General features: G+C 47.6%; 1 protein-coding gene across 1 annotated transcript in view; it reads right to left on the reverse strand.

Moving 5' to 3' along the window:
- The window catches only part of PIK3IP1 (phosphoinositide-3-kinase interacting protein 1), a 13,149-nt gene extending 2,682 nt beyond the window's left edge, over nucleotides 1–10,467 (reverse strand). The window contains exons 1-5 of the mRNA XM_003803339.3: nucleotides 10,203–10,467; nucleotides 9,124–9,240; nucleotides 8,918–9,037; nucleotides 7,899–8,099; nucleotides 7,719–7,797 (exon numbers count right to left, since the gene is read on the reverse strand). Of these exons, the coding sequence (XP_003803387.3) occupies nucleotides 7,719–7,797; nucleotides 7,899–8,099; nucleotides 8,918–9,037; nucleotides 9,124–9,240; nucleotides 10,203–10,275 (590 nt within the window). The 5' untranslated portion in view covers nucleotides 10,276–10,467. The remainder of the gene's footprint in view (nucleotides 1–7,718; nucleotides 7,798–7,898; nucleotides 8,100–8,917; nucleotides 9,038–9,123; nucleotides 9,241–10,202) is intronic.
- Nucleotides 10,468–12,092: the final 1,625 nt, after the last annotated feature.

The following is a 12,092-nucleotide window of genomic DNA, read 5'->3' on the forward strand; positions in this document are numbered from 1 at the left end:
TGGTTGCAGCCGTCATTGTTGTTTGGCGGGTCCGGGCTGGGGATTCGAACCCGCCACCTTAGGTGTACGTGGCTGGCGCCCTAGCCGGTTGAGCTATAGGCGCCGAGCCAGAATTAGGTCTTACCCTTTATTTTGAAACATGATCTCCCTCTATTCCCCAGGCTAGAGTATAGTGGCATCATCACTGTTCACAGCAACCTCAAACTCTTGTGATCAAGTGATCTCCTTCCTAAGTCTGCTGAGTAGCTGGGACTTCTGATTTAAAAAAAAAAAAAAAAATGTTTTTTAGAGATGGGGATCTTTCTATGTTGCCCTAGGCTAGTCTCAAACTCCTGGTCTCAAGCAATCCTCTCACCTCAGGCTTCCAAAATACTTAGCTACCACAGCCAGCCTAGGTCTTACTTATTTTATACATGAGGAATGGCCCAGAGAAGTTAAGTAATTCTCCAAGGATGCGGTAAGCTCAAACTCAAGTCTGTTAGACTCTAATGACCAGTGAAATTCTGACAAAAATTGGTGGGTCAGGGACTGAAATCCAATGTTCTGTCCGGACATGTAGCGTCCTTCCCAAAGGACTGGGCCACTCCTAGGGTAGACAAGTAAGACAAGTAAGTGCCCAGCACACTGAACACTAGAACCTAGGACCCAGCTTAACCTGCTCCAAAGCCAACAACTGGCTGTGGCTCAGCTATCAGAGCAAATCTTCCCAGAAAGAACCTGGAAATAAGTAGCTGATGGATGACTTGGTGAAACCATACAGGGACCTGCTTAGGGACACAGCTAAGAGCAGATGGATTACACATCTATCATGATATTCAGTGCAATGACAGAAGTTTCTAGAGACTGGTGAAGAATACTGGGAAAATGCACAGGGTGGGGCTGGGGGTGTTTGTTAGAGGAGGAAGAGTTTGCATAGATGCCTCAGAACTATCTTTAAATCATCCAGTTCCCTTTACTTGTATTCTAGTAGCGGTTCAGCCCTAGTTGTATGAGAGTTGGCAAAACAGACACTCTGAGCTTTGACTTCCTCATCTGTGAAATGACAATAATATCTGTCTCATAATAAGATAATGAATCTGAAAGCACTTTGAAAATAGTGAAACTACTGTAAAAACTCATAAGAGGTTATTATGATTTGCCCTGAATATGACTTGACTCACCAAGCAATGTTATCTTAATTTGATTTCCCAAGGAAACTCTCCTACTGACCAGCCAAGTCAAGCATTATTTATGTGTCCTCTCTAAGCCTTAATTTTATCATTTCTAAAATAATGACTTGCCATCTCCAAGGCCCCTAACCTTTTATAGAATCCTTCACATAAGATATGCTCTGATTCCCTATTCCTCACTACAAGGTCACAGGAGGCAAATCTGTGAGTTCATCACCCTGGGAGTCTGTGAATGTGCAAGCCTGAGGCTCCCACTCCAGCCTTCTCATTAGCTTCTGTACTGGACACCACCAACTCTCGTAGCCAAAGAACTTCCAAAGCACTCAAGGAAATGGAGGGACACTTCATGGGGAGAAGGTCATCTGTAAGTGCTTCCCACTCACACCCTAAGATTCACTACCCCTGGGCACTGCTCATCAGTTACACTGCTGTCACATAGAAGGAAACACCTACCTCCATAATAAAATTAAAAGTTAGATTCTTCAGCTGGGTGTGGTGGCTCATGGCTGTAAAATCCTAGCACTCTGGGAAGCTGAGGTTGGAGGATTGCCTGAATCCAGGAATTGATGCCACAGCACTCTAGCCTGGGCGACAGAGTAAGACTCTATCTAGCTTTTTTCTAAAGCTAGAAGCTCTTTTCTAAAAAGAATCTAGCTTTTTTTTTTTTTTCGAGACAGAGTCTCACTTTATCGCTCTCAGTAGAGTACTGTGGTGTGACAGCTCGCAGCAACCTCTTGGGCTTAGGTGATTCTCTTGCCTCAACCTCCCAAGTAGCTGGGACTACAGGCACATACCACAACGCCAGGCTATTTTTTTTGTTGTTGTTGTTGCAGTTTGGCTAGGGCCAAGTTCGAACCTGCCACCCTCGGTATATGGGGCCAGCACCACCCCACCCACCCACCCACCGAGACACAGGTGCCGTCCAAAAGCTAGGTTTTTGTTTTTTTCTTTTTGCAGTTTTTGGCTGGGGCTGGGTTTGAACCTGCCACCGCTGGTATATGGGGCCAGCGCTCTATTCCTTTGAGCCACAGATGCCACCCTAAAAGCTAGATTCTTTTTTTCTTGAGACAGCGCCTCAAGCTATCCCCCTGGGTAGAGTGTCGTGGCATCACAGCTCACAGCAACCTCCAACTCCTGGGCTCAAGCGAGTCTCCTGCCTCTGCCTCCCAAGATGCTGGGACCACAGGCGCCCGCCACAACGCTCGGCTATTTTTTGGTTGCAGCCGTCATTGTTGTTTGCTGGGCCCGGGCTGGATTCAAACCCACCACCTTAGGGGTATGTGGCTGGCACCTTAGCCGCTTGAGCCACAGGCGCCAAGCCAAAAGCTAAATTCTTGAAGGCTGTCCAGGTAGGGAGAAATTTGGAAGGTCTGGGTTTAATTAAGGGAGTCCCCCAAGCCAGTTAAAGATCAAAAGGCAATTACAAAAGAAATGGAGTATGCACTGAGTGTGTACTAAGGTACCAGGAAATGGCCTTCCCATCATCCTGGAGGAAAAGAGCTACCTATGTACCTATTGGGTGTTATGCACCATCTTTTAATTTCCAGTCTTTTGAGATAATATTATTCCTATATTATAGACGAAGAAACTAAGGCTTTGGAGTCTGACTCCAGAGCTCTGCCTTTCTCAGTTACCTTCTTTATCAAGCATTTATCTGTGACCAGCTTAGTCACTGATAATGGTCAGCTTGCATCATACACAAGTCTTTAGAGGAAAAAAATCAATGCTAATTATTGGGGCAGAACAGGGCTGGAAGAGCAGCCAAGGGTAAAGGCAGCAGATGCTGAGACTAGTCTGGATTAGTCTCATCCGTACAGAAGCCTGGAAGCATACCCAGTTCCACGTGCCTGCTGTTAATAACGCTGTAAGTCCTGGTGATGCACTGGCTGCCCTCAGCTCCCTTGAGAGATCTATGAGAGGCCACCAGGCCAACTGCACTGACCATCAGGAAGCTCAGCTCCCTCTCAAGCTTTGGGGTGGGGGAGGTGAAGAAGGGTTAGCTGAGCTCTAGTCTGACAGCCAAGAAAGAACAAAAGGCTTATTCACTAACTCAGCTTCTCTCCTAAGAGGGTAGAGTGATGTTGACTTAAGGTTTTTCCCTTTCCTTTTTATCAGAAAATAAGAGTTCACTTCAGAGTTAAGCACAGACACTACACTTGGAGCAAGGACAGGGAGCCGCTCAGCCTCAGACTGGCCATTTGAACCTCTTGGCCTAGACTATCAGGTCAAAGACTCAGCCTGGCTGAGCTCCCACCAACCCTCTCTTAATTCCCTTCCTCCCCTAAGAGGAAGCCTGGTTTATGCCCACCCTGCTCAGTCAGGGAAAAGTTTAGTCCCATTAGCCAAGCCTCATGGCCTTGGGTAGAGTTCAAAGCTTACAGTAAATACCCTGACTGCACCAGGGCTGGGATACGATCAGGAGCTGGGCTAGCCAGAGAGCAGGTGTGGATGGAGCTGCTGCCTCCCTCTAACTTCCTCTCTCAGGGTGATGAAAGCACCACCAACCTCCTTCAGGTAACAGAAATTTCTTCCACTACTATTGAGCTACTGCTATTTTCCCAACCAAAAGCAGTGCTGTGCCACACTGCTACTCAGGAAAAGTTCCTCAAGGCAGCTATGAGTTATGAAAACAAACCATATGCCTAAACTACACTGTTTGATTTCATCCTCACAACAAACTTGTATGATTTTTATTTTGAGATAGTCTCACTCTATTGCCTTGGATGGAGTGCCATGGCATCACTGTAGCTGGCAACAACCTCAAACTCTTGGGCTTGAGCAATCCTCTTGCCTCAGCCTCCCGAGTAGCTGGGACTACAGGCAGGAGCCACCACGCTCGGCTCGTTTTTTCTATTTTTAGGAGAGACAGGTCTTGCTCTTGCGCAGGTATGTCTAGTGCTCAAGCAATCCACTCACCTGTTCCTCCCAGAGTGCTAGAATTATAAGCATGAGCCACTATGCCCAGCCTGATTTTTTTCTGTTTGGAGACAGAGTCTCACTCTGTCACTGGGGCTAGAGTGCAATGGTATCATCATCATAGCTCACTGCAACCTCAAACTCCTCAAGTGATGTGATCCTCCTGCCTCAGCCTGCAGAGTAGCTAGGACTACAGATGCCTGTCACAATGCCCAACTAATCCATTTTTAGTAGAGATGGGAGGTCTCACTCTTGCTCAGGCTGGTCTCGAACTCCTGGCCTCAAGCAATCCTCCTATCTCATCCTCCCAAAGGGTTAGGACTAAAGGTATGAGCCACCATGCCCAACCTACCTATGTGGTTTATCAGAGATAGGAAAGCATATGCTGAGAAGTTACATCATTTGTTCATGCAAATAACAGAGCTGAGATTTTTAACCCAGTACTGCCTGTAGCTACCATCAGGCAATATTACCTTTTAAGGAAATAATAGAGCTGAGAGATCATCATATATAACCTCCTGCCCCTACACTATTTTACAGAGGAGTAAACTGAGGCCCCAAGAAGGTAAATAACTTATCCAGTCACATTCAGAATTGGTGGCAATTCCAGAACTGAATCTTGGTTCTTTTGACTTTACACCCAGCCATTTGGCTCGACGCCTGTAGCTCAAGCAGCTGGGGCTCCAGGCACATGCACTGGAGCTGGTGGGTTTGAATCTAGCCCGGGCCTGCCAAACAATAATGACAACTACCAAAAAAAAAAAAAAAATAGCCAGGTGTTGTGGTGGGCACCTGTAGTCCCAGCTGCTTGGGAGGCTGAGGCAAGAGAATCGCTCAAGCCCAAGAGTCTGAGGTTGCTGTGATCTATGACGCCATGGCACTCTACCAAGGGCAACATAGTGAAACTCTGTCTCACAAAAAATAAAAAAATAAACCCAGCCTTTCTTTTTTTTTACTTTACATTTTTCCTATTGTCCTTTGCAATTCAAAGCAAATTTATATGAGGCTACTGGGTCTTACTGCACTTATTAGAGATGCTGATAATCCTTAGACTATATACTAGCTGTGTAGCTTGAACATGGTACTGAATTCTTCTAAGTCTCAGCTCCTTAGAGTAAAATGGCATAATAATGCTCCTAGTCTGGTAGTAAAGATTAGACAAAATTATTAAGAAAGAGCACACAAAAGGGCCTTATTAAGAGTGCACAAAATAAATGTTGGCTGCTATTGTGATGATTACCTAATTGGTGTTCTACTGTTTCTGTTTACATTTAATACTTATGATAACCTTGGGCAGGTGGGTAAGTGTGAAGGGGGGATGTGTCAAGGTTCCGAAGACACCTAAACCTACACTCAATCTGCAGCTCTTTCTTGAACACAGTTCTCTGAGATGGGAGCTGAGAACATGTCTCTAACCCACATGTGGTTTCCTGTTGTACAGTCTGTTCTCAGAGCAGCTTTGCTGAAGAAAAGGGTGTCTGGTGGTTAGTGACTGGAGTTTGGTGACTTGGTGCCTTGCCCTAATTTACAGGAAACTAAGTTCTAGGCCTCAGGGCAGTCCCATGATAGCCCAGAGCAACAAATCTAGAATAAAAAGATTTGGCTTCCACTGGGCACCAGAACTGAGCTCAGAATTAAGAACATTTAGTCAGTTCAACCACCTGGAAGGTCTGGAAACTGTCAGAGGATTGGAGAAGAGCCAAATACTATCTGGTAACTGAGGAAGGAGGAAATATTTCAAGGGCTAAATAAACTTAGCCAACAAGGTTTGGGACTAAAAATGAATTATTGGCTCAGCGCCTGTGGCTCAAGTGGCTAAGGCGCCAGCCATGTACACCCAAGGTGGTGGGTTCAAATCCAGCCCAGGCCTGCCAAACAATAATGACGGCTGCAACCAAAATAGCTGCCCGTTGTGGCAGGCGCCTGTGGTCCCAGCTACTTGGGAGGCTGAGGCAGGAGACTCGCTTGAGCCCAGGAGTTGGAGGTTGCTGTGAGCTGTGATGCCATAGCACTCTACCCAGGGGGACAGCTTGAGGCTCGGTCTCAAAAAAAAATTTAAAAATGAATTATTAAGGCCAGGGCCACCATCTCATTAACTCTTTGTATGAACAAGCAGACCTGTCATGTCAACCATCCCACTGAGGGCAACCACCTCAGACTGGGAGTCAGGATGCCCTCTCAGGTCAATATTGTCCCTCCCTGGAGCTCTGCTTCCTGAATCACAGAAACTCAGAGAAGGAATGGGTCTGGGAAAGCACTAGTCCAATACTCACATTTTACAGAAAAGAAAACAGCCCTCATTTACTGACCGCTTGTGTTAGCCCCGCAGCAGTGCTCTGTAGGATAAAGAAGCAACATTTTCCCCCTAAAGTCACAAAGATAGCTGGTTAGTGGCAGGGCTAGGACTTCTCTCCACCAAATTCTGGGTATGTAATCTCAGGCAAGATATATATCCTCTCTTGCCTCAGTTTCCTGTAAACTAGAGATAATAATAGCATTTACCTCACAAGGGTGATTGTGAGAATTGAGTTCAAACATGCAAAGTACTTGAAGTAATGGCTGGCATATGGTAAATCACTGCTGCTATTATTATTATTACCTAATACTTCCCCTTTTTCATCTGGAATAAAGAGGTTGACAAAAACACCTCTGAGGACACTCAAGTTTTATATAATGCTGAATGATCCACAGGGGCTAAATGCTCAAACATGGCCTTACTATGGGAAAATATAGGTCACTGGGTCAGTTTCCTTACAAAAAGACTTCTTTGACCATAGAGGAGAACTATCACAGATATTTAGGACTAGAAGACAAATCCTCTGATTTTGTCCAAGAATGGCAAATAATTTTTCAGAATCATCCAGTGCTGTAAAAATGAATGGGACTCTGACTTACGATGAAGCACCTGTCACTAACTTTGAGAACATTTTTCCACACAGCATCTCATGAGACTTTTCAAAATAAGCATTCCTCCACCTGCTGTCCCAGCCACAGGTCATCAGAGTTTCACAGGTAGCCACTCTGGCTTTCTCACATGTGATAAGGAGTGGCAAACAGATTTCCTGTTCTCAAACTCACATTTTTCTTCCTATCACAAGAGATCCCACAACTTAAGGCTCAAAAAATTTAAACTCCAGCTGCCAAAACGGTGGCTGACAACCTTTTCTAATAGCAAAATGATATAACTCACAACTGAATTTTATAATTCAGCCTTGCAGTCCCTACAACGAACGTCCAGCCTGATTTCTGCAGTGCCGCTCACTTCCATGCCTGCCATGTTGGATTAGACAGCAGAGAATCTGGTGTCAAAAGAGCTGAGTCTGAATCTAGCTTCTGCCACTCTCAGGCAGTGTGACCTTGAACAAGTCACTTCACCACTGAAAGAGGAGGGATCCTCCTCTGTAAATGGGATACAAAAACCCCTACCTCACAAGTCTTTTGGGTGAGGAGTAAGGCAACCAAGGAAAGGGTTTGTTCAAGGTCACAGATCACAACCAAGTTTCTACTCTGGAAGCTGATTTTCTTTTTTTCAACACCTTGCTTCCTTGGGGATGAGAAAGCCACAAAGTTTGATTTCACTTTGTGTACCTTCCTCCCCTTCTCTCAAGAAGGCCCAGAAGAGATGCTACTGACCTCTTGTAGGTGTAGCCCAAGATGATGCCAGCTCCAATGGCAATGATGATCACCATCATGGTAATGCCCAGTACATAGCCTGCCAAGGACAGGACACAAGGTCCCATTAGCCACACCCCAGACAATCAGCAAAGGATCATTTGACGAATCCCAACAAGGGCAGGGTTGGGGCTGTCATACCCAGAGTTCCCAGGTCCTTTTTCTCCTTGGCATTCATCCGCACCCGCTGGCTGATTCCAATGACTGGCTGCACAGCTGCCGCCTCACTCCGGGCGGGCAAGGCGTTGGCTGGGGCGAAAACCTGCACCTCATCTTCAACTGGCATTTTCAATGCCGCCTCGGTTTCTGTCATGGAGGCTAGTGGGGCCTGGGAAGTGGTCTCTGGAGATGAGATGAGAAACAGCTCTCATCAGAGCCTGCCCTGAGTGAATTCTACAGATGAACCTGGTCCCACTACACTAGCAGGGGAGATGGAGCCAGGTCACCTTAGAATGCTTCTCACATACTGAAATCAAACCCCACCCCAGAGGCAAGATCAGGCCTGAGAGGTCTGCACCATCTCTGCGACAAGACATATGTGAGGGGACGGTCATACGGAAGGGCCCTTCTCTATCCTCTCACGTCTTCATCTCTTCAAATACTTGCTATCTCGTTGCCATCTTCTCCAGGAGATTCCCCAGCTCCAAGCCAGGAGAAATCTACGACCGCTCTGAGTAGCTCACAAGCCTGTGCTCTGGATTCTAAGCAACTTGGACTCAAATCTGGACAATGCCACTCCCTCTGGTAAACTGTTCAACTTTTCTGAGGCTCAAATCCTCCAAACAGCTTCTCCTCATGCTAGTTGTGAGAAGTGTGTCTAGCACATTTGCAGATGCTCCCCCAAAGATCAATAAACCCTGAAAGGCGCTCCGAGGGCCGCGCCCAGGGCGCGCGACAGGATGTGGCGCACGGCGGCGAGATCCCTCCTCGCCCGCCGCAGTTGTTTACAAGCGCTAGCAGAGGATGAGGTCACTCCGCGCGGCCGCGGCGGCCAATGGAATTTCGGCCCCGCGGCCTGGAGACAGTCCTGACCAATCGAACGGCCCGGGGCGGGGCGGGGCGGGGCAGGCCGGCAATGCACGGCCGCACGTGCGCAGCGGGTGTAACAGCAGCTCCCTGTCAGCCTGTGGCGCAGGGTTCCCTGGGTCCCGGGCCAGTACCTGAGCAGCGCAGGTCCTCGCAAGGCTGCTTCTCAGGGACGCCAGCCTCGCTACTGACATAGCACCAGGGTCCGCGCGGGTCCCGGTCAGGGTTTCGGCAGTAGTTGTGGTTGCCGGCGCCTGAGACGGGAGAGAGGGAGCCGTAGATAGGCGCCGGGACCGGACGGCGCTCGCCAGCCCCGCCGCTGTTTGCGGCGGATACTCACCCAACTCGGGAGCCGACGCCAGGTCGCTCTGCGCGTCCAGCCAGTTGAGGCAGTGGAGGCCCGGCGCAGGCGAGGGTTGGTCCGCCCGGTACAGGTGGCCGTTGTCCCAAAAGCAGACTGTAAAGGAGAGGAGTCTCTGACACTGCGTGCAGCGAATGGAAGGCGCGGAGCGTGGTGGGCAGGAGAGCCAGACTCACCGCGGCCAGGCACCTCCATCAGAGGATCCTGGATCCTGCTGGGTATCCTCCCATTAGAAACACCCCCATCCAACCACCCCGGTGATGGGGTCCGAAAGGGAAGGAAAAGAAAGCGCCCCGTAAAGCCCTCAGCCAGCTTCTGGCCCTCAGTCGGCGCTCAGAGAGAGTTCGCTTTTTTTTTTTTTTTAATTAAAGCCAGAAAGCGCTACCAGAGGGTTGTTAACTCTTGAACTTGTGGCCACATTGGAGGGGAAAGTGGGGGAAACGAAGTCTGGCCTAGGATCTCTTTGTGGAAATGGTGGAAGTTTGGGGTCAGTGGGTGGCCAGACCTGAGATTTATCCCTGCCTTGTAATGCCCATGTTACGTAAACTCTAGTGTTTCCTCCTCCGCAGATACAGCCACCTTCTGCCAGTGTTAAAAGGCAACACTCTCAAGAGAATTCTCCAAAAGCCTTGGTTCAGTCAGGCAAAAGATTTTCAAGAGAGCCTTAGTCGGAAGAACCTGCCTCATCGCTGCCTGGATGTGACTCCAAACTCCCACTCCTCTTAGCAGGAAAGCTGCAGGAGGAAGCTGGGGAAGGAGGGCGCTGGCTACACCATGCAAAGGTGTTGAATAGGACTTGGGGAGTTGGAGTGATGAACCCTCAAGTTCTATCCACGCATGGGCAGGGAAAGAGAAAGTGGCTTCTTGCCTTTGTTCTTAATGGCAAAGATGGAGCTGCGATCCCCTGGCAAGGAAAGGAGGGGGAGGAAAGCTTTCCTAGGACAACAAAAACCAGCCAAAAGCTTTGTCTACATCATCCTGGCCCTGTTTGGGAAATAGGGGGATTGACCCATTCTGCTTCATTAAGTTGCTGCAGAAAGAAAAGATTGTAATCTCACCTCCAGATCCATAGGCTTCTGCTAGAAGCATTTTGCTGACCAGGAATGTTTGTACCCAGGCCAGTAGCATCATGGCCTCTGTCCTCCTGCAGGTGATCGAATAACCGGTATCCAACCAGGGTCCCCTTGGCTGCAGCTCTGTCTCCCAGCCCCAGCTTTGCAATCAGACCTGCCCTTGTTATGCTCTTCTGGTAAACAGCCTCTCTTTAGAACTGGGAGCTTCCCAGCTAGCTTGCTGCAGCCAGCCGTGTTTTTCAGCTGAAAGGCGCCCCCTGGGTCCTAAGCCGCCTATGCCATGCAAGATCAGTAACCATGGGCCAAGAGAGGAACTCAGCCAAGTGAATCAGCCAAGTGAAGAGAAGCAGAGAGGTTCAAGTCCTGCTTAGCAGTAGATCAGTTTGAGACCCGTGCAAAGCTGTATCAGGAGGGCTTTTCATCTATTCTGTTTCCATTTATGTAAATAGAGAAAGAATAATTCTGTCAAGAGACATCATGAGGGGAAATTATAAGCATTAAGGCACAGAACAATTTAGGGAGAAGATGCTACCAGGGGGGAATTCAGGACCACATGGGAGCACAAATAAGAGTATCTGGGTGGGGCTCGGTGCCTGTAGCTCAAGTGGCTAAGGTGCCAGCCATACACACCAGAGCTGGCAGGTTCAAATCCAGCCCGGGCCTGCTAAACAATGACAACCACAACCAAAAAATAGCCGGGCATTGTTGCAGGTGCCTATAGTCCCAGCTACTTGGGAGGCTGAGGCAAGAGAATCACTTAAGCCCAGGAGTTGGAGGTTGCTGTGAGCTGTGATGCCACAGCATTCTACCCGAGGCGACAGCTTGAGGCTCTGTCTCAAAAGAAAAAAAAAAGAGTATCTAGGTGGAAGTTACACTTTATACCCATCCTTGAAAAAGAAAAAGGGCCTTTGTAATTATATATGTTTATAAACACACTTTAAAAAAAAATCAGTGTAATTTTACTGGGTCAGATCAGTCACATTTCTTATATTTGAGGTTTAGGGTGTTCATTTATAGTAGGAATACAGAAGAGAGATCTTTGGTTGAAAATACATGTTATTCAAACATTAGAAAATTTGCTTAGCTATATTGTAATAGCTTTCTACTGTAATAGCTTTTTATAGAGGAAGTTAAGTAAAATGTTTGCTTTCCTCCCTCACCCTGTGGGAAATCCATTTGTTGTGATTTGTATCCATCATTAAATCTCACCACATCCATATGACTTAGGCTTTTCTTCCTGTTTGGCTGACAGTTCAAGTTCCCAGGCAGCCTCAGTAAACAATGAGAACAGAGTGATTGGCCAAGACTACCTTGTGACTCAGGCAAATCCCAAAATAGAAATGAGAGACTCTTTCCATCTTGTGGCCAGTAATTTAGGGAGGAAAAAGAAAACTTTTCTAAGGAAGTTTTAAAAAGCTGTATCAGGGAAGAAAGCTAGTAAATCCAACTAACCTGAAGTGAATTTGAATTTGCTACAATCAGATTTCAGACATGGAAAGAATAGAAGATACATTTAGTTCACTCTTTTTTTTTTTTTTGAGACAGAGCCTCAAGCTGTCTCCCTGGGCAGAGTGCCGTGGCATCACAAACTCACAGCAACCTCCAACTCCTAGGCTCAAGCGAGTCTCCAGCCTCTACCTCCCAAGTAGCTGGGACCACAGGCACCCGCCACAACGCCTAGCTATTTTTTTTGGTTGCAGCCATCACTGTTGCTTGGCAGGCCCGGGCTGGATTCAAACCCGCCACCTTAGGTGTATATGGCTGGCGCCTTAGCCACTTGAGCCACAGGCGCTGAGCCTAGCTCACTCTTTAAAGCAGTTCACTGATAGTTTTTGATCCCTTCAGTTCATTTGATAAGATGTATTGCTTTGTTTT

The sequence above is a fragment of the Otolemur garnettii genome, unplaced genomic scaffold (assembly GCF_000181295.1).
Source record: "Otolemur garnettii isolate 467f Iridium unplaced genomic scaffold, OtoGar3 scaffold00294, whole genome shotgun sequence".
In the NCBI taxonomy this organism is placed as follows: Eukaryota; Metazoa; Chordata; class Mammalia; order Primates; family Galagidae; genus Otolemur; species Otolemur garnettii.